General features: G+C 56.4%; 1 protein-coding gene across 1 annotated transcript in view; it reads right to left on the bottom strand.

Annotated features, from left to right (window-relative positions):
* Positions 1-66: 66 nt before the first annotated feature.
* Positions 67-20092, bottom strand: part of NMT1 (N-myristoyltransferase 1) — a 31559-nt gene continuing 11533 nt past the window's right edge. Inside the window, exons 2-12 of the mRNA XM_045836951.1 lie at positions 16999-17107; positions 13823-13967; positions 8791-8909; positions 8173-8264; positions 7248-7364; positions 6314-6484; positions 5388-5496; positions 2955-3125; positions 2197-2364; positions 1017-1154; positions 67-428 (exon numbers count right to left, since the gene is read on the bottom strand). Of these exons, the coding sequence (XP_045692907.1) occupies positions 408-428; positions 1017-1154; positions 2197-2364; positions 2955-3125; positions 5388-5496; positions 6314-6484; positions 7248-7364; positions 8173-8264; positions 8791-8909; positions 13823-13967; positions 16999-17107 (1360 nt within the window). The 3' untranslated portion in view covers positions 67-407. The remainder of the gene's footprint in view (positions 429-1016; positions 1155-2196; positions 2365-2954; positions 3126-5387; positions 5497-6313; positions 6485-7247; positions 7365-8172; positions 8265-8790; positions 8910-13822; positions 13968-16998; positions 17108-20092) is intronic.

Below are 20092 nucleotides of genomic sequence, written 5' to 3'. Positions count from 1 at the left end.
GGATTCAGCTTTTCACTGGAGACCAAACGTCCTTGTACATTTGGAACAGGAAAGATGTTTAAAATATTTATATATATAATATATATACTTTTATTATTCACCCGTTAACTCCATAATATGCCAATCACGAGCCAGTTCCCAGCAGCTGCATTCCCTTGATCGCGGCTGCGTGAGGGTGTGATTAACTGGAAAACAGGGCGACCAGAGACACGGCCGAGGTGGCATCGCGCAGCCCGCGGCCGTCACAACACAACTGTCAAATCCAGTGGCTGTTTGGTAAAGCCGGTTCGCTTCTGTTCCCTTTGCCAGGGATTCTCACGTTTGTGAAAATTGGACCAACAAGTGGTGGGGTTCCATTCCCAGCTGGAATTCTCAGTGGCTTTATCCAGAATCTCACTGGCAACTGGTTACTGTAACACCAGCCCAACCTAGGAGAGCCAATGGGGAGGGGCGGGGTTGAGTGACAGGAGCTTGGAGCCTCTCCCACTGCCCCACTCCGACCCGAAGGGCCAGACGCCAGCCCACAGAGCGCCCCGGGCCGTGTGAGCAGAGGCACAGCCAGCCTCCACTCCAGGCCTCAAGCACTCACCGCACCCCACAGGGAGAGCCGCAGCGGCACCGGGCCTCCCCCCAGCAGGCAGTTACTCTGCAACTGCCGACCACGCCCACGGCCCCAGGCTCCCTTGGGAGCCGGTGGAGGAAGGGCTGGCGGGGGTCCAGCAGCCCAGCAGGGGAAAAGGTCTTCAAACCTTGAACTCTAAACTTCCCGGCTAACTGTAGGCAACTCGGCCTGCATGGTTCTGGGTAGCCCTGGAGCTCACCCCTCTGCCACCCTCACACCGGCCACTAAAAGGGCAGCGCCGACCCTGCTCGTCTGGCCATCAGAGGGAGGGGACTTGGGGGGGGGGGGCCCAAACACCCGCTAACCAGGGCCCAGGCTGATGCGGGATCCCCGACCTGGGGCCCTGTCTTTGCCCCACCAACTCCCGACGGGGTGGGCCCAGCTGCTTACCCACCTTCTCTGCGCCCATGCTGGGGCACTTCCAATTGTAGAGATAATACTGCAGGTTGCCGTCCCCTATGCCAAACTTGAGCTTCTCCAAGAAGGTTTTGTTCTCCATGAGATCCAGTGCATTGAACACGTCAAACCCTTTCTGCGGGGCGGCAGGGAGCGAGAGCCGGTGATGAGAGGTCAGGGCTGCCTCATCCCCTGCCCTTTTCTGTCCTGCCAGAACGCTCTAGAGACGGCCAGAGAGCCATCTCCCTTGCGAAGCTCTGGCTGCCTTCACGTTAAATCCCAGCTCCCGCCAGGGCCCGCTCGCTAGTGACGGCTCTCAGGGCGCTCGCGGCCACCCTGCCTGGCCTCTCCGTAGTGCCCCTCCAAGCACACCTGTCCAGGCCCCTGCTCCCGCCGCTCCTTGCTGAGTCCCCGAGACACTCCAGTAGCCTGCACAGTCCTCTCTGCAGACCGAGCCCGAACCCCCTTCTCGGAGAAGCTGCTCCTATCAGCGCTTGCGCTGCTCTTATTGGCACTTGCGCTGTTCTCACTCCCTGGACACCCAACTCTCAGGCCTTGGGCGCACACCCTGTGACCTCACGACACCTGATACGCCTGCCGGCTCTGAGGCCGTGGGAAGGTGCCTCCTCCATCTGGCCACTTTGATCTGAAGCGCTCCCAGGGCAGGGACGGGAGTGTCCGTCGCCTGGCCGGCCCACGGTGGGTGGGTGGGCTCACTACGGGCGGCACCCGTGGTGGAGGGCTGACTGGAGGTGACCTCGCTGAGTGAGAGACGCCTGGACCCTCCCCCGCGCTCTCCGGTCAGCAGCTCCAATGACTCACCACGACAGAGACCAATCTCCCCATTCCCATGTGGGGGGAGTCGCAAGGAGAACCCCTTTCCTGCCCGAGCAGGCCTGGCTATTCAGGCTCCTTTGGCAGCGCCTCCCGTGAGAACGAAACTCACTGAAATAAATCAGGAGGAGTTCAATGCCTTCACCTCACACGGATGCTCCCTGCTCCCTCCTAGCTTCTCGCTGCTGAAACCTGCTGGGTCCTCCCGGAGGGGAGCAGGAGGCATGGCGGGCTCTCAGCCCCCAGCCCCTGGCAGCTGCCGCCCTGAGCTGTGCTCACCGCCACTCCGCTGCCCCTGCCCCTGCCCACGGGTGCCCCGGCCCTCCCTCCGATCCGCCCCTCACCATTTTGGCGAGAACAAGGGCGTCACTCATGAGGTCTAGAAGAGGGGTCTGGGTGTGAACGTTGTAGAAAGAATAAGCAGCCTTTAGACTCTTGTGGGTCGGATGGTTCATGATGGTGGAGGGAAGCGTATAAAAGCTCAGGAAGTCTGTCACCTCACCGTTTGCGTTCTGAAAGGGAAGACAAAGAAAGGAAGCAATGTCACGCAGGCACAAAAGTCCTGCAGTCTGGGAACAAAGTATTTCCTCTTGCTCTCACACCACCTACGGGTGCCCCCCGCAAGAGCGGACGGAGACTGGAACAGAGTACGCAGGGAGGGGAAAACACACCGCCCGGGGCACTTGAGGACAGAGCCAGGAGGAAAGTCCCGGCCAGGCTGTGGGCTGGATCCATCCGCCGTCTTTCCTGGCCTGAGCGTTGCCAGGGACACCTTGCAGTTCACAGTCCCCCAAGCTGTGACCCAAATGCTCGGCCAGCACCACCGCGAGCCGGGACAGGCAGGGGCTGCAGGCTCACCTAAGAGGAGCTCTGTTCTCTGGTCACCAATGGGGAACGGGGCGCGGGGAAGGAGAAGGGCCCACACTAACTCCTGAGGGCATCATTTTAGCAAATGCGAACTACAACTCCGCTCTCTGATTTAGGGAGGGTCACGCACGGGTGGTCAAGGGAGCCTGGGGCGCCCACACTCCCACCGACTGGTTCCGCAGTCACTGAGCCTAGAAACCCAGCCGCCTGAGGATGCCCCCCCGCCCCCGCTCACCTCCACCACGAACGTGTCGATGATGTTCTCCTGGGGGTAGAACCAGTGCTGCACCTCCTCCTGGCTCATGACCGGCGTCAGGTGGAACTGCTTCAGGTACCGGGTGAGGAGCTGATGCACTACTGGAATGTCCTTCTTCTCCATGGGTCGCAGGCCAGGGGTCTTGGGAGACTGCAAGGGAGACAAAGGCCGCGTCAGACGCACTGCTGACTGCGAGCATCTCAGCTCCTCTCGGGTCCTGGGAGCACCACAAACTTCCCGCCGACCCCCTCCTACCCAACCCTAGATCAGCCCAGGCCCTCAGGACAGACTCCTTGGTCACCCTTGGCGACGCCCTCTCCCCCATGTCCATCAGGCACAAAGCCTGCCTCTCCAGTGTCTTTCGGCCCTTCCCTCCTAGTTAAGGCTGTTGCTTCGACTTCTTACCCATACAGCTCACCCCGTCTTCCTAAGAAACATGACCCCCCCCCCACCCCTCCCCGTTCCAAACTCAACACAGAGCACAAGACCTTCCACCCGGACCGGCTGGCTGTTCTGACTGTGCCTCTTGCCCCCAGAGGACATTTGGTAACATCGGAAGACATTTCTAGTTGTCACAAAATGTGCTGCTGGCATCCAGAAGCTGGGATGCTGTTAGAACATCCTACGTGCCCAGGAGAGTCGCTAGAACAAAGAAGCACCTGGCCTACTCTGGCTGGTGTGGCTCAGTGGATTGAGTGCTGGCCTGCGAATCAAAGGGTCGCCGGTTCGATTCCCATCAGGGCACAGGCCTGGGTTGCAGGCCAGATCCCCAGTAGGGGGCGTGTGAGAGGCAACCACACATTGACGTTTCTCCCCCCCTCTTTCTCTCTCCCTTCCCCTGTCTAAAAATGAATGCACCCCAGCGCTGCTCCTGGGCTGCAGCAAAGCCGTTCCTGACTGCCCTCTGAGCCCTCCCCAGCTTCTCCCACTGCACCCACAGCACCGCTGGTCTCGTGCTGCACCGGCCCCTCCCCTGCAGACTCAGAGCACCTGGGACGGGCTCCCAGTTGCAGGCGCTGTGGAGTCCCCGGGCCAGCACACCGGCACTGGGCGCTCCCCTTGCCCACCTGGACCCCCCTGTGCAAGCAGTTCCTCGGCAGGACATTCATGCAGGTTAAATTCAGAAGGGAAGCACCAAACTCCCGGGACTTAATCTCAAACCGGAATCCCAGCCCACAGCTTTTCTTAGGGAGTGCTTCAGCGGAACAAAGCTGTGTGGTGCCCTGAAAGAAGCACTGGGGCTGGGAGAGCATCCCCAAAGGCGCAATCTGCAAAGGTGGGGCCAGGACATCTGAAAATGGGGCAGTTAAGCCTTCGCCCCTCAGCCACTGCCTGATGTAACTGCTTCCCTGCGTAGGAACTGCTTTCAGAACAGCACTTCTAGGACCTCTCGCTGCCAAAATTCCTTGCTAATCCTGATGTCTCTAGGGAACGCTTACTGACTTGTTTCTACACGGCAGCTCCCACAGTGACACCTCAAATCCTGGCCTGACAACGCAGCCATGCTGGGGGTCTGCACCCACAGGCAGAGAGATCCAGAGACGTTCTTTATTCTTTGGTTGCTACGCACCTTAAGAATGATCTCCGCCTGCCTAGGAATCAGGGCAAAGCTGTCGTAAGAACAGAAAGATGACACCCACCACGGCCCCTTGAATCTCTTTTCACTGGGGCAGTGTCTAACTGCGCTGCAGGGGTCCCTCAAAACGGGACGCTGATGACCCCAATCCACTGGTGGATTAGCCCGACCCCAGGGGGAGTGACCGGCTGGGTGGCGGAGGAGTCCAGCCCCCCGATAAGCAGGCGCCCAGTAACTCAGTGGTCCCCCTGCGGGAGGTCCAAGGGAAGAGAAGCAATCCGAGGACCCATCAGGACGCCGAAACCAGGGGCAGCTGGGGAACGTGGAGCATGTTTTGTTGGGAAACTAGGCAAACCGAGGCCCGGAACAGGAACCAGCTCACTGCAGGTGGCCAGTCCTTCAACGGCAAAGTCTGGAAGGGGCTGGGGTTGGAGTCTGAGCCTCTCTCATGAGCCCGGGTCATCCGTCCTTCCCCTGGCGCGGCCGAGGGAGCGGCAGAAACCCTGTGGCTGATTTACAGGGGGCCCTGGGATGTAGTGCCACCCAGTGAGCGGCTTCACGTCCCTCCTCAGGCTCACTTAGGCTGCAAGTGCAGGGGAGAGGTATCCTCTCGGCCCATCCACAAGGACAGAAAAGTAGCCCAGCTGCAGGTGCAGGGGAACCGAGAAGGTCAAACTAGAAACCCTTATTACAAACAACAGAAGCAACGGAAATGGAAAGTCTGGGAATCTGGAGAACACGGGGCGAGCCAGTTTTGCGCCCCCTCACCCACTCAAAGGGCCGCTCCCTTCCCTTCCCTGCACCACACCCCCGCCCCGCCCCCGGGCGCCACTGGCCTCTGGCAGCCGGTAGAGCTTCATGGTGCGCTGCATGGTCATGTTCCTGCTCAGGTGGGAGAACTTCACTTCAATCAGCTTTCGTGGGTTCAGGGACCGATGCCAGTACCTGTGGGGCCACAAAACGCACTGTCCTCAGAGGATTCTGGCAAGTGCCATTAAGAGGACAATGGCCACCAGATGGCCAGCAGGTGGCGCGAGAGACCCGTCTCTTGAGCCAGCAGCAGTGCCCAGCTCTCCAACCCCAATCACCCCACCAGGCCGCTGGCTGCCGAGAACACGCAGCTGCCAGAGCTCTTCCTGGATCTCCTTTCTCCCCGTGTTTACTTCTCGGCTGCAAACACCTCCCGTCACAGGAGCTGTCTGGGAAGAGCACTCCCCCTGCTCCTGGAATCAAGTCCATGGAAAAGCAGCACTGTTCTCCGTGAGTGTTCACCCCCCTCCTCCCTCCTCTGCGGTGTTTGTCTGCCGCTTTCTCTTCTGAAGTTCCCGAGGTACAGACTGTGATTGTTTCAAACAGCTCTCTGAGTCAGAGGTTCTCCCTGGGTCACACAGGGATCGGACACGCTCTCCTGGGCCCACACAACACTCAAAACAAACCTGAGCCAACCGCTGAAACTGTCGCACATTTACCATGAAAATCCAGATTTGGGCTTACCCTAAAACAAACACTGGCAGACTGACCCTCTCGGACAGGGCACGCACGTCCCAGTCTGCTGTTCCCACAAACTCCTCCCCTCTCCACGCTCCCTCCCTGGCTCCAGGGGGCACCCACAGCCCCTCTGGTCCTACACCAACACCGGAGAAGCAACACGCTCTCGCCAAGCGCTGGGCGGAGGCAGAGCCGTGACAGACGGACAGTGATGCGGCCCCTCGCCCAGAGCAGCCGCCTAGCATTCCGGGGCCTTGCAGGGAGGGACGGCTACCTGCAGGTGCCCACAGGCTTTGGTAACACCACTCCGGCAGTGTAAACGGCTTGGAAAATGCCCTCCAGATGGACCCGCCGGGTGATCTCACGGATCAGGACTGGAGCCACCCTCTTGGAGCGCAGCTTCTTGTGGACACACAGGAAGTTGATCTCCACCATCTTTTTCTCCCTAAAGAGGGAGAAAAGAAAAGTGACGAGGCTTTCAACAGGTGAGGCAGCCCCTGCAAGTACGCCCCGCCACCCGCGCAGGGACGGGCCTCCAGCCGGGGCAGGTGCTCTGCCACCACCTACTCTCGGCGGTCAGTGCTCCACCGGGCGCAGAGCCGCTGCCTCCCCAACACAGACCCTCCCTCCAGGGTCAAGTGGGACTCAAGCAAGCTGCTTGTCTGAAGGCACCGCCAGCATCTCCCTGACGATGCTGCGGCAGCAGGCTGCGGGAGTCCCACCTTTGGCAGGCAGGGAGACTCAGAGTCAAGGGCTACTCTAGGACTGCGAGGGTTTGACACCAACAGGAACCCACGGCCCACGAACCCAGAAGGCCATGGGAGGCGGCTCTGGTGCTTTCAGGGAGAAGGAGGAGCTCCAAGGCCCGTCACCCCCTCAGTGAGAGTCACACCGGCTCCAGCCTATCGCTGAAGCCACTCAAGTGCATCGACATGTAGCTGGTACGACAGTGAACGCTGAGTGGACTGGCCATCTGCATGGCCCTCTTCCAGCCCAGCGCCCAGACGAGAGAACCAGCAACGACTCAGAGTGGAACGGGCGGTTCCTACTACGAGCGTCCACTCCCGGGGCCCGAGGCCCCTCCCTTCACAGGGCCGTCCCTCTTCCTTTCGGGGAAGGCACGTGTGCCTGTTTTTCTCCCCCGCCCGCCCCCCAGCCTGAGCAGGACGGTGGGGACGTGGGGGTTGGGAGGCGGTGCTGGTGCTTACGTGTCGTAGATGTGGATGTTTGCTGGGATGGCGCTGATGAACCCGACCAGCTTCCGACTCGCGACCACCCGGACCCCGCAGTGCCACTGCGGGAGCCAGCCCGGCGGCCGGAGGGCCCTGGAACAGACACGAGTTGTGGCTGCTCAGGACCCGCAGAGCTGAGGGCGGTGCTAACTCCTGCTCCCGCCTCCCTGGGGTGAGCACCTGGACTCTCTCGAGGGACACGCCGCCCGGACACAGACGGAACTGAGCCACAGCCCCTTCTCGCCGCTCAGCCCTCGTGGCCGACTCACCCTCCAACGCAAGGCTGCCTGCCACACTGGGGTTTCGTGCCCGACCCAGTCTCTTTACGCTCCCTCAGTCCGACAGCTCAGGCCAGAGGACAGGCCGCCCTGGCTCCGAGTCCAGAGGGTCCCGTGGTTGGCTGGGAGCCGACCGGGGAGCCCCCGGAGCACTGCCCACCCGCCCGCACCGGGCAGCCCTCTGCATTCCAGCCGCGAGCCTCCGCCTTTCCAGACACTGAGTGAGGCGGCCCAGGAGGACGGACGGCTCAGCCGGGCAAGGCCGGCCTCACACAACTGAGCATATTCTGGAACTGCGTGGAAAAGGGCTCTTCTAATTAAAAAAACAAACAAAACTGAGTGGCTTTTGCCTCTCCTTCCCTTCTTACATAAAATCACTGTATACCAGGTGATCTCTTCTCCTGGGTAACAATTCCACAAAGCCCCCTCACCCACTCATTCTGTCTTAAGTAAGGTCTCTAGTCCAAGCCCCACTGGGAGCAAGTCTGCTCCAGACGCGGGAGCTCAGAAGTCACACACCCACGTGCCACTCAAAGGCTGGCTCGGGGGGTACAAACTCCAACGCCCCGTGGTGGGTCTGCTCTGCCTCGGCGGAGAGCTGTGAGAAAGCCCTCACAACTCACCACAAAAGAAACTCCGGGGAGTAATCAAACCGAAACATGTTGTCGTCATCTTCCACATAGTTCTCATTCAGAAGGGTGTACAGTTCTTTCAGCTGCAGAGAGACAGGCGCTGCCTCAGAGGCGTTCTGCCGGACGGGCCGACCCCACTACCCCGGGGCCCCGGGTCTGCCGGAGGACAGGGCCAACTACCGAAACCACGTTTGATCTCAGGACCCTAGCCATACGAGCATGGCAGGGACTCTTCCGGAAGGAGCACCCTGGCTGGAGCAGAAAGCTGAGCCATCACGGGGCAGAACGGCAGACTTAGGCACACAGAGTGGCAGACGACCAAGAATGTCACCCAAGCAACCAACCACTCCCTCGTTAAGACAAGGGAGTGAACGAACGAACAGGAAGAATGAAAGCGTGAGAGGAGGGTATCCACCTCGAGGGGCTGCAGAGGGAAGCCCAGGGCCATCTCTGCAAAGGCGCGGGCAGGCCCCAGGGGCAAGCCACGCGGGCGTCAGCTCCGAGCTGTCTGGCTCAGCTCTGCAGAGAGCCCGGGAAGAAGGCCCGGGTAGGAGCTGTCTCTGTGTGACTGCAGGGCTCCCCGTGAGAGGGGGGCCCCGGCCTACTCACCACGCCACGGTCCCCCAGGTCCAGGGCGTCCCAGGTGAAGCCCTGGGGCAGCGTGTAGGGCTCCTGGCGGATGTTGTCCTTGTCAGGCTCCACGGGGCCGTGCGTGTTGACCACTTCTCCTGGAAGAACAGCACAGCCATGAGCCTCGCTGCCCAGCCCCAGGAGCCCCCCCCACCCCGAAGAACACCCTGTGCCTGGCAACTGCAGACCGTCTCTCCAGCTACCCTTGGCCCCTAACTGAGGGCCAATTCACGGCAAAACTTCAGAACAATCACTGGGGTCCAAGGCGGCTGGGTGGTTGGAAATCCTCTTACATCTCCCTCTGGTTACCGAGTGACAGCTGACTGATCTGGCTTCCTGCCTCCTGGCTGGGGCGAGCAGTGCTGCCATGGCCCTGGCCCGTTGACCCAGATGGACTTGTAAGGAGCTGCAACAAGGCTGCTTCTGTGTCAGCAGCAACGATGATGTCCTGGGCCCATTCCCGGACCAGACGGCGGCATCTAGGCGCCAGGCTGGGTCTTGGCCCCACCAGCCTTAGCTTTCAGCACCGTGGGCCGGTTCCCGGCTGCCGCCAGACTCTGCAGAGTCTGAGAGCACATTTGGGCTGAATCACCGAGTCCTCCCAACACTGCCGGGAAGTTAGGCTCTGGCACCCCTCCTCTGCGGGGTGCGTGGGCGGTGCTTGGGGGTGCTCAGAAGATACAGCCCCAGCTCCCACCCCCAGGCAAATCAGACTCATCTGATAAATGCTAGACGACTCAATCACTTAGATTTGGCCATTGGTGTTATTCCGTTTCTATAATCCAGAGCTCGCTGCTGTTCACACTTGGAAGAATGCAGTGTTTAGTACACTCTGAAAACGGAGTCTTCAGGAAGGACCCACTCAGCACACCACCCACCCCTAACACAGGGCACTGTCTGCACCAGACGCTGAGCTCACGCTGACTGGCTTTCAGACTCCTGGCCCAAGCGTATCGTCCCTACGTGCGATGGGCAGCTCTAGACCCTCCCAGGAGCAGAATGGTGACCTGAGGCTGTGAGCTGGGGACAGGCCACCGGCACTGATCACCCAACTCTCTCTCACTCAGGGACGTTTACTGGTCACCGAGGTGCACCCGACATCGCGCACTAGAATACAGCCAGGAGGAAACACAGGGTCCCCACCCGCACAAGGTGTACCGTCTTCTGGGGAAATATGCAAGAAACGGGAGATCACCAATACTCGAAGGGTCACAACCTGGAAACTACAGGCAACAACGGGGACACACAGCAGGGGAGCGGCTGGCTACCCACCGCAATCTGGCCCCTCGAAGGTTTGCTTGGGACAGAGGTGACATTTTCTTGCTTCGTTTAGAAACTGACCTTTTAATTTACTCATAAAGCAAAGCAGTTTAATATTAAGTGAATCCGCTTCCAATTCACAACCATGTAAAATTTTTTGAGCCTACAAAGCCAAAGGCTAGACCCTGGAAAGCACCAAGGATCGCTACTGTCACCTCATGTAGGTGCTAGTCTGTTCCCTGTCATATACTGAACTTGCACCTCTTCCAAAACACATTTAACTTCAGAATCTTTTACTATTGTCTTCCTAAGTGAGTTCCACGGCCGGGATACCGGCGGCTTCCCCACCGCACAGGCACCACCACCGATGACAAGGACACCTGCTAAGAAAGGTGTCACTGGGTGACCGCGTCTTCGTGCAAACAGCACAGAGCTCTGCAACTGCACAGACCCAGACGGTGTCACCTCCTACACGCTGAGGCTCCAGGGCACAGCCCGCTGTCCCTAAGCCACCAGCCCATACGGCACGTTGCTGCACAAAACCACTCGGCATTAGGTCAGGCACCAGAGAAAACGACGGAATCGAGATGTAAACACTAGACGTATGAGGCTACTGTCAGCGTAATGCGGCGAACCATTTCAGAGCAAACAATCTTTTAAATAAATAGAGTTGGCATAGCTCAGTGGATTGAGTGCGGGCTGCGAACCAAAGTGTCGCAGGTTCGATTCCCAGTCAGGGCACATGCCTGGGTTGCAGGCCACAGCCCCCAGCAACAGCACATTGATGTCTGTCTGTCTCTGTCTCTCTCTCTCTCCCTCCCTTCCCTCTCTAAAAATAAATAAATAAATAAATAGATAGAGTATACTCTCAAATAACCAACCATACACAGTACAGTAAACACAGAAATCGGCAGCACTGATATTTATCTCCACCATCAAGTATCAGGCACTACACGCAGCTGCACACGCTACACGCAGCCGCACGCACTACACTTTACACAAGAGGCAGCACAGGAGCAGCCGCACTCGCCATGCGGCGATGCCACTTGGGGGTGGGAACTTTTTCAGCCCCTCACAGTCTCATGGACCCACCGCCGCACACGTGACCTGCTGCTGATCAGAAGGTTACTATGTGGCGCACAGCTGGCTGCATTACAATCATCTCCAGGCCAACCCTTGTCATCAGGGCTGGTCACAGGACCGGCACCGCGTGCGACAAGCATTCCCCTTCTCTCCTGCACCACCTGTTCATGGAATCTAGAGCACGCCAGTTCCGTGGCAAGAGCTGGCACAGGAAACGGACACAGGTGACTTAAAAAGCACAGCGGCATGATCTGAAAAAGGAGGTATAAACTTTACCTGGGAGCACACAGAACTGTTCCATAGCCCAAAACACTTGCTGTTTAGAAAGCCTTTAATGGGGCATTTAGGATGACTTTCAATTTCTAAAGAATTCTGGGTCTCTTCAGTGGAATACAATCTAATTACAACTCTCGCAGCAAGGTGGCAGTGCTAAAAACACAGTTCCACTGGAAATGCCTGTATTTTAAAACCATTAGCCCCATTTCAGTGGAAAACATAAAGCAAGGAGCCACAAATCACACAGCCCCGGGGGCACTCTGGAGCAGAACGAGGGAGGCACCTCGGCCACGCAGCCCAGCGGGCAGCTGAACCGCGGCGCTCTCTGCCGGCGGCTCGCGGCCACAGAGGAGCCCTGCACCCTCCGTGACGGGCCGAGGGCCTGAAAGGCGGACCGATGAGACGCTCGGGGCGCGGGCTCGTCCACACACGTGCACCGCAGGCACGTGCGGCACGAACAGCACTGGGCCCACTGCACCTCCCGAGTGTGCCGGGCCCCCGTGAGCAAGCACGTGGCTCTCTCTCCACCTGCTGAAAACAGAACAGCCGCACCTTCTACAAGGACAAGTGGAGAAACCGAGGCGAAGAACAAAGAGTAACTGGACTGAAGAGGAACAGAAACCCATCACCTAACTCACCTCATCGCCAAGTCCCGCTGTCTGTAAAAAAATGGGGCTAAGCTACCCACTTGCAAATTTCCAATGAAAAATAAAACCAAACCCCATCTGAGAACTGGACTAAGATGTCTGCCAGTCACCAAAAAATGAATCTCCATGCATTTCACTCAGAGACACAGCGTGTGGCTCTGCATTCTTTCTGCCCCCTTTAGAGGGAGAGGTCACTGGGCCCTGCTACTAGTAACGCCCAAGGAGCAGCATTACTGTGACCCAAAGCCTTGCTGGAGGGCTTAGCTGGTGGGCCTGGGACCTAGGTGCCTGGGGCAGCCCGAGAGAGACAGGGTCAATGGGTTGGGGACAGGGTTCTGGAATAGTGCCTGCCTGCTTGCTGATTCACGGCTCATAGCGCTCCAGGCAGTGTTTTGCCTGCAGGGGACGCACCTCAGCTTATCTCTGGATTGCGACTAAGCTGTCCAAGAACTGCACAGCTCTACAGCAGAGCTCCTGAAACTTTCAGTGGACACAAATCCCCTGCAGGTTCTGATTCCAAAGACCTGGAGCGGGGCCTAAGAGTCTGCACTCTACAAGCCCTCAAGCAATGCCACCCTGCTGGCCTGAGACCACACTTTAGTAGCGAGGCTCTGTGCTGCATACGCCCCACCTCTGGAGACGAACCTCCTCGGGCACAGCTGTCCCTCACCAGTCTTTGGCCCTGCTCCCCTCCTTCTCCTCCACCAAATACACTGTCCAGTCACACTGTTTCTGGACGGGAGCAGTAACATGCACATCCTGACAGTCACTCACAGTTGGTGCCGGAACACGCATTCTTCCAACGTGCTAACCTTCCCAGTCACAGAAAATGGGAGCGGGGCTCTCGGGGGGTCCAGAGCCAGGAGCTGTGGCTCCTGGAACTGCGTCAGCAGGACCCCCCAAAGTGAGCTGCCCAGGTTAGCTGGGGCTCCGTCCCAGGAGGCATCTCCAACTCCGCTACGTCCAGTCCCTTCTGAGATTCTTTCAGATTTTTTGCCTGTCCCAGCCTTTAAGAGTTCATTATCGCTTTCTTAGGGGTGGCAACCAAACCTACATACGGTATTCCAGCTGTTGAACCATCGCTGCTAAGCCAAATGTCAAATTCCTTTGCATTTAGTAAGGGTGCACTGGCAAGAGACTAAGGGAAGAGACTGGGGACTTGGCCATTCCAGGAGTCAACATTTGCCCAGATAAACAAGACAGTCTCTTTACAAAATCTGTGTGAAAAGATACACCCCTGGGCAGACATCCCCACTTGTCATGTGCCAATGCATCATTTTTCTTCGTAGATTTATACTGAATGATGATGGGCCGAAAGAATCATTATGTGTTAGAATCAGTGTGTGCTACCGTGCAGAGAAAAGGTCCCTGAACAATAGCCTTTCCTACGCTGCACTTTTAAGACTACCCTCTAGCCATGGCTGGTGTGGCGCAGTGGAGTGAGTGAACCAAAGGGTCACCGGTTCAATTCCCAGTCAGGGCGCATGCCTGGGTTGTGGGCCAGGCACCCAGCTGGGGGGCATGTGAGAGGCAACCACATGTTGATGTTTCTCTCCCTTTCTCTAAAAATAAATGAATAAAACCTAAAAAAAAAAAAAAAAAAAAAAAGACTATTCTCTAAAAACAACCAAGGCACCCCAGGACTCTACTGTCCTCCCCCACAAACTCAGTGAGGAGCCCTCGGCACAGCTACGACCCGCCCCTTGCCCCTGCCCCCGTGACTGGGGAAGAGAGCGCATACATACCCAGCTTGGGGACGGGCTGTGTATCCCAGAACTGGTAGCTTCTCTTGCTAGCCTCCTCCATTGTTTTGGCAGGTCCCTGGCCCACTGAAAACAGTTCGATGGCCTTCTGTATTTCCTGGATCCTCTCCGCTGGCAAAGAGTTCATCTGGACAAAGTTGGGGAGAGAAAAGGCCCACTCTGTTAACAAGCATTTCTGATCAATCACAGGGGAATGGTTCCTGTTCTGATCCCAGAGGCCAGTCACGTGCTGCAACAGCTGGAGAGAGCACCATGACGTGGGTGCTCCCTACAGGGTCTGTCCCCTTCTTGTGATGTGACGGCAGACGTACTACGTGCTCAGTGCAAAGTTCCAAACGATGCAGAAAAGTATAATACTCATAAAAGGTAAAAAAAAAAAATCCCATCCCTCAAATATAATCCTTGTCATCAACTGTCTTAATATGGGAAGTAGAGAGAGAAGAGGCAGATATAATTTCAGATGTTTTTGCTTGCAAGTTCCAAACACACACACAAGCTGCTCCTCTTCAAACACTGTGTCTGAGAGACCTTTCCATGTGGCCACACGCACTTGCCCATCTTAACCGCTGTGCGTGGGCCGCAGAGTATGTAGCCAACCCCCAGCAACGGGCATTTTGGCGGTTTCGTTCTTCAGTGTTGCAGACACGCTGCAGTGAACTTCGTCCATCGATTTTTGTTCACTTGGACATGAACTCCTGCAGGATAAGGTCTAAGAAAGGAGGCTTGCTGGCTCAACAGATACGCACATTTGAAATTATAATTGGTGGTTAATAAACCAACAAATAGTGTTATGAGAGCATGTGTTTCTCCAGACTCTTATCATTAGATTTGCCAAATCTTAATCTCTGCCAATCTAGGAGGAAAAAAATTATTGCTTTAGTTTTCATTTCTTTCATTGTGAATTTAATCATCTTTTCATACACTGAGCATTTATATTTTTTCTTTGTGAACTGCCAACTTATTTCATTACTTTAAATTGACTGACTCATGTATTACAAATATTTTCCCTGTTTACTGTTTATCTTTTGACTTTTACAGAGAAGTTTAAATTTGTCAAGTTTTCTTTACGGCTTCTGGGTCTCATGTCAGGCTTATGATTATAAAAGATGCATAATTTTTTTAAAAATGCGTAATTTTTTCCAATACCTTACTTCTTCTTCTTCTTTTTTTTTTTTTTTGGTTAAATCATGAAGGGAAGGAAGGTTATAAACCAGTATGTTTACACTGCTGACTCCTGGGAGGCAGGACTGTCGACATAATAAATGTTTAAGCCTGTAGAGAATTTTTATGAGTTCATCTGAGCCAAACGGAGGACAATGGGCAAGGAACAAAATCTCAACGGAGAAAGTGCCCCAGAGAAAGCAGGTCTGCACCTTATTCGATACATTACAATCAGAGGAGGAAGCATATGGGGTTACAGGAAATCCATTCATAATTAGATTAGGGACGCAGGGAAGGCAAAGCAGGGAAATCTCTGGGACTGGATAAAAAGTAAAACGAAAAGTCACACACTTCTTTTACATTTGTGGGTATACGACAGTTAGCAATAAAACCCACAACAACAATGAGGGGTCTTGTGGTCTCTGCTCTGGTACAGTGAGGGCTGGGAGGGGAAGGGTGGGGAGGGCGTGGAGTGAAACCACCCTGACGTCCCGAAGGTTTAATACCGTTGGAGGGACACTGAGGTGCCTGGCAAGAACCTAGCCCACCCTGCGGTCAATAATGGTGGTATTTTTTCCATTGTTATCTAGATGCAAAAAGACAAAAGGCTCAGTTAAGGTAAAGACCGACCTTGTCAGGGAGACACTGGCCTTGGACCTGACTACTCGCTGTGACCTGCTTTTTGCTAGGAAGTTTTCACTTCGGACCCTCCTGTGGAGTCACTTGGGTCTGAGTCTGGGAGGCCCACCATGCAGGCCTCCCCTGAGCGTGTCAGGTTTAATGTGGCGCCCCTTTTTCGTCCAGAGGATTACAGCTGATTTTAGTTTTCTTCCTCTTGATAAGTTTCCCCCCCACATTCTCTACAATGAACTTCATCACTCTTATAAAAGGAAAATGAAAGAGCTATGTAAATAGTACTGTCAAAATTTTCTCGTTTCAAAGGGAACCATTCTGATACAGGATCGAGCTCAAACTCCCCCGGACGACCCAACGCCCGCCCGCAGACAAACAGAAGACCGACCAAACAAAAATCCGTCAAGCCAGAGCACGAGCTGGACTAGAACTCCGGACTAGAGACCTGGGTGGGCCACCTCTCTCATCTTTAAAATGGAAAGACTCTCATTTTAATACCGTTGTAGGGATACCGGCCTGGCAAGAACCCAGCCAACACTGCGGTCAGTGAGGGTGGTAGTTTTTTCACAGGGGATTTGATGTTGACAAAAGTAAAAGCTACTTCAAGCCCCATCTATCTCCATAAGAAGACTGAAGCTGGAGCATGAAGCCAAGTGTATGGACCTAGAATGAGACCGATTTTCTTGTGCGGCTTACAAACTGCTCGGGAGGCAATGCGGAAAAAGGAATTGTGGGTATGTTTTAAACTTCCCCCAGGGCCTGCTTTAAAGAGGACAGTGCTTACCTGAAATAAAAGGCTTTCTTTCTTTTTAATGTAGTTTTATTTACAAAACAAAACAACCCTTACCCATGCCTCTGGGTTTCAGGTCTATGAGTCCTAGGTCACACACTGGGGTGGGTCAGTGACTCTCTCGGAGACCCAGGGTTTTCGTGACAAAGACTCACACTGCAGTAAAGGAACTCAAGCAATACCTGTGGGTCCGCCTTACCCAGAACAGGCCTGTGCTCCCACAGGGAGGGGGCGTGAGACGAAGGGCTGGGAACCGCGGCCCCAGGCCACGGGACTGCACAGCGCAGTCACTCACCTCTCCGTCTGGCCCCTCACGCAGCACCACCTGCAGGGGTGGGCCTGCGCACACTCAGGGGACACCGTGCTTGGGAGCGAGTGTCTGACCTGCCGTGTCTTGAGGTGTAAGAACAGATTCGTCACCTGGGCTTAGGGGGACAGAGGGCGGCAACGCCTCCAACCTTGAAGTAGTGCCCGTGGGGACTGTCGATCCAAGCTGCCCCTACACATGCACTCCCTAAGGCTCTCACGTGAGAAATCGACTCTCAGCCACGAGCACACAGAGCCTCCTCGTTACCTTTACAGGCTGATCCTGGGCTGAGTCTGTCTCGCTGCCTTTCTCTTTCTTCTTTTTCTGTTTCTTTTTCTTCTTTTTGGCTCCAGTGTCATTGGCTGGACTCAAACCACTGTAAAACAAGGAAACACCAATGCAGAATGTGTTAAAAAATCATCTGCTTTGAGCTGCACTGACAAAGAAGTTTCTGGGCAGAGCCAGACCTTCCTGCATCACGCCTGCTGGCTGCAGAAGCCGACGAGAGAACGAACCCAGGTCCCCAGAGGGGCGTGTGGGGGACACCAGAAGACACGGCTTCCCCCCGACTCCCAGGAGCTCCCAGGGAGGGAGCGCTGTGCAGGGAATGTCGTAATTGTGTGAAAGGAATGTTCCTATTTATACGTTTATTTTCTTCAGATTCCCAGGCTGCTGGCACCAGACAAATGACAACCGTTACCAGGGCACTCACACCACCGATACACCCTTAGGGCCCCAAGTTTAGCAGGGTGACAGGGCGTCCCGACCCCCCGGGGTCGCAGGTTCCATCCCTGTCAGGGCACAGACGAAGAATCGACCAGTGAATGCACGAACGGTGGAACACAAATCCATGCCCACCCCAAACCAATGTAAAAAATACGATAAAGCGAAATAAAAGGATGACAGCCAAGAGTGGTCTTTGTGGAAACCCTTCCCCACACGCACTCCCAGCCTCCCAGTGCCCCAGGTTTAACGAGTTTCCCCAGCTGGACCCAAAGCGCCAGGCAGTACCGGAAAGGGGGGCAACAGGGGAACAGGCGATTTAACGCAGCTCTGCTCTGCGGGCAAAACCGCCCACCGGTCCGGAGGAACGCCTAGAGCAGGCCTGCAGGACTGAGGACGACTGTGGGCCCGCCGAGACCGGGCGAGCACCACGGGCAGGACCCAGCACCAGGAATCTCGGCGGAAGTGAAGCATCCAGACACCCCGCCACAGAGCTCACGCGCAGCAAGCGAGCGAGCGAGCGTGGTGATGGGGGCCTCCTCGTGCCCTTTTCCTTCTCTGTGACACAGCCACTGAGTGCAGCAGAAAGGTCCTTGGCCACATTAACGTTTCCTACCGTTTCTTACTGCTTCTGTGTTGTGTCTCAGTATCTTTACTGAGAGACCAATCATGCGTTATACTGATTCTCTGACATTTTCAATGCATTTGCTCCCAAATGGTTCTTCTGGCTCTTGTTGATTTTAGGACAGCAGTTCCGATTCTGGGATTTCTCCACCTGACTGACGAATGTTCAGGTTCACCCCGCGGCCCGCTCCCCTAACCACCGCCGTCGCCAGCTCCCGCTACCGCAGACGGAAGCGGGCAGTGTCAGCCTGGGAGTAATGACTGATGTCGCTCTGCCATCCTCCTTGGAACTCTCCCACGAAAAAGTCAAAAATCATCATCATCTACTGGACTCTTACGCTGTGGGGTCCAGCTTCTCATCTGGGTTCCCTCTGGGATTTTCAGGCCCCAAGCCTGCTCTTTCTTGGGTGGGAGAAGTGGAAGGCGGGAGCCCCAGGATCCAGAGGGTGAGAGCCCCGCAGCTGCCGGCAGAGGTGAGGGGAAGGTCCCGGGACCCAGGGACGGGACGGAGGAGAAAGAAGGGCTGAAGAAGAGCCCAGACAAAAGGAGATGAACCATGGGAGTGTCCCTCGAGCAGTGGCCGCCACCCGGCACGCCAGCTGGCCCCAATCACAAAGCCATCTGCCCAGAGCTCCACTGGGACTCTAGGTGGAGCTCCATCACGCCTGGCTCAAGGGCACGCCACCCTGAAGACCACCTGCTCTTGCGTGACTACGACTTCAGCTACCCCTCCCTCCTGGCCAACCACACGTGGGTTCACTCTGGGGACCAGCCCTTCCCTGTGACCAGGGTCAGGCCCGTCTCTCGTGTAATTCGTCCCCACAGGTGGAAAGCCCTACTCCTGCTGATGGTGGGCGACACTTCTGCCAGAGGCTCCCCGGACCCCCCACAAGCAGGCTCCCACTGGGGAAAAGCCATACCCAGGCCCTGACTTAGCCCTACCTGCTGGCCGCCTACCAGCACAGGCGTGCAGGTGCAAAGCCCTCCAGCTGCCCCAGCTGCAGCACTGGTTTTGCCTGCACCCCTCTGCTGGCTGTCCACAGGCGCACGCAGAGGGGAGAGGCACCACTCGCCCCGACTGTGGCCTCTGCTTCACCCCCTCTTCTCCTCAGTCACCAGCAGGTCTGCTCTAACAGCGCCCTTCCGGGGCGGACTGTGGGGAAGGCGTCAAGCACAAGCACAGCCTGGGAGCCCACGAGTGGGCCCATCGTTGTGGCGAGAGCCCGGGGTGGCAGCAGCCTGCAGAGGAGCTCTCACGGCCAGCTCCTGTGGGGGGGCCGGGGTGCCCCAGATCACTTCCGGCACTTCCCAGACACTTCCCAGTGACATGGGGGGCAGAGCTCGGGAGATGATCCGAGTTTCCTCTGGACGGGAAGAGGCAGCGTCTGTGTGTTGGGGGGTGAGGAGAGGAAGTGGGCGCTAAGGGAAAACAAAGCTCTGTGTGAGGACACGCGCAGAGGAGGGCTTTTGAAAGGGATCCGAGTGACCCACCACCTGAGGGCTGAACCCACGTTCTGAGGTTTCTGCTCGCATTTCCAAGTCCCACTTGGGGTTACTGCACAGCAAACATTTCACCTAACTGGGTCTTCTTTCTGGAGTGTTCTCTCCCTCAGAGCACTCTGGTCTGTCTCTCTCTCTCCTGTTCCTTAGAGCTGGGGTCCCCTAGACATGAAAACCTGTTAAAGGGGCAGGCACCCACTCGGGATTCCCGGACCAGAGGGCACACTTTGGACCTGTCCCACTTTGGGGGAGCTCATCCAAGGAGGGCTCTGCCTGCTGATCTGTGCGAGTGAGACATCCGGGAAGGAAACCCAGGTGGTGGCGAGCCACTGCTGGCACTCCGGTCGTGGGGACCTAGAGGCGGCCTCGGAGAGCCAGGAGGCCTCAGGTGGGGAGCTCTGGCCCCACGCTCACTCTGCACAGCCTGCAGAAGTATTCAGCTTAATGAATTTAGTTTTTTCCAAAACGTTTATGAATTAGCTATTGTAATGTTTTTTCTTCTGCAGATAGCTGC

Source organism: Phyllostomus hastatus, unplaced genomic scaffold (genome assembly GCF_019186645.2).
Source record: "Phyllostomus hastatus isolate PE091 unplaced genomic scaffold, TTU_PhHast_1.1 phas_contig_210, whole genome shotgun sequence".
NCBI classification, from domain to species: Eukaryota; Metazoa; Chordata; class Mammalia; order Chiroptera; family Phyllostomidae; genus Phyllostomus; species Phyllostomus hastatus.
Note: the sequence above shows the minus strand (reverse complement) of the source record. Positions and strands in the feature narration are given on the sequence as shown.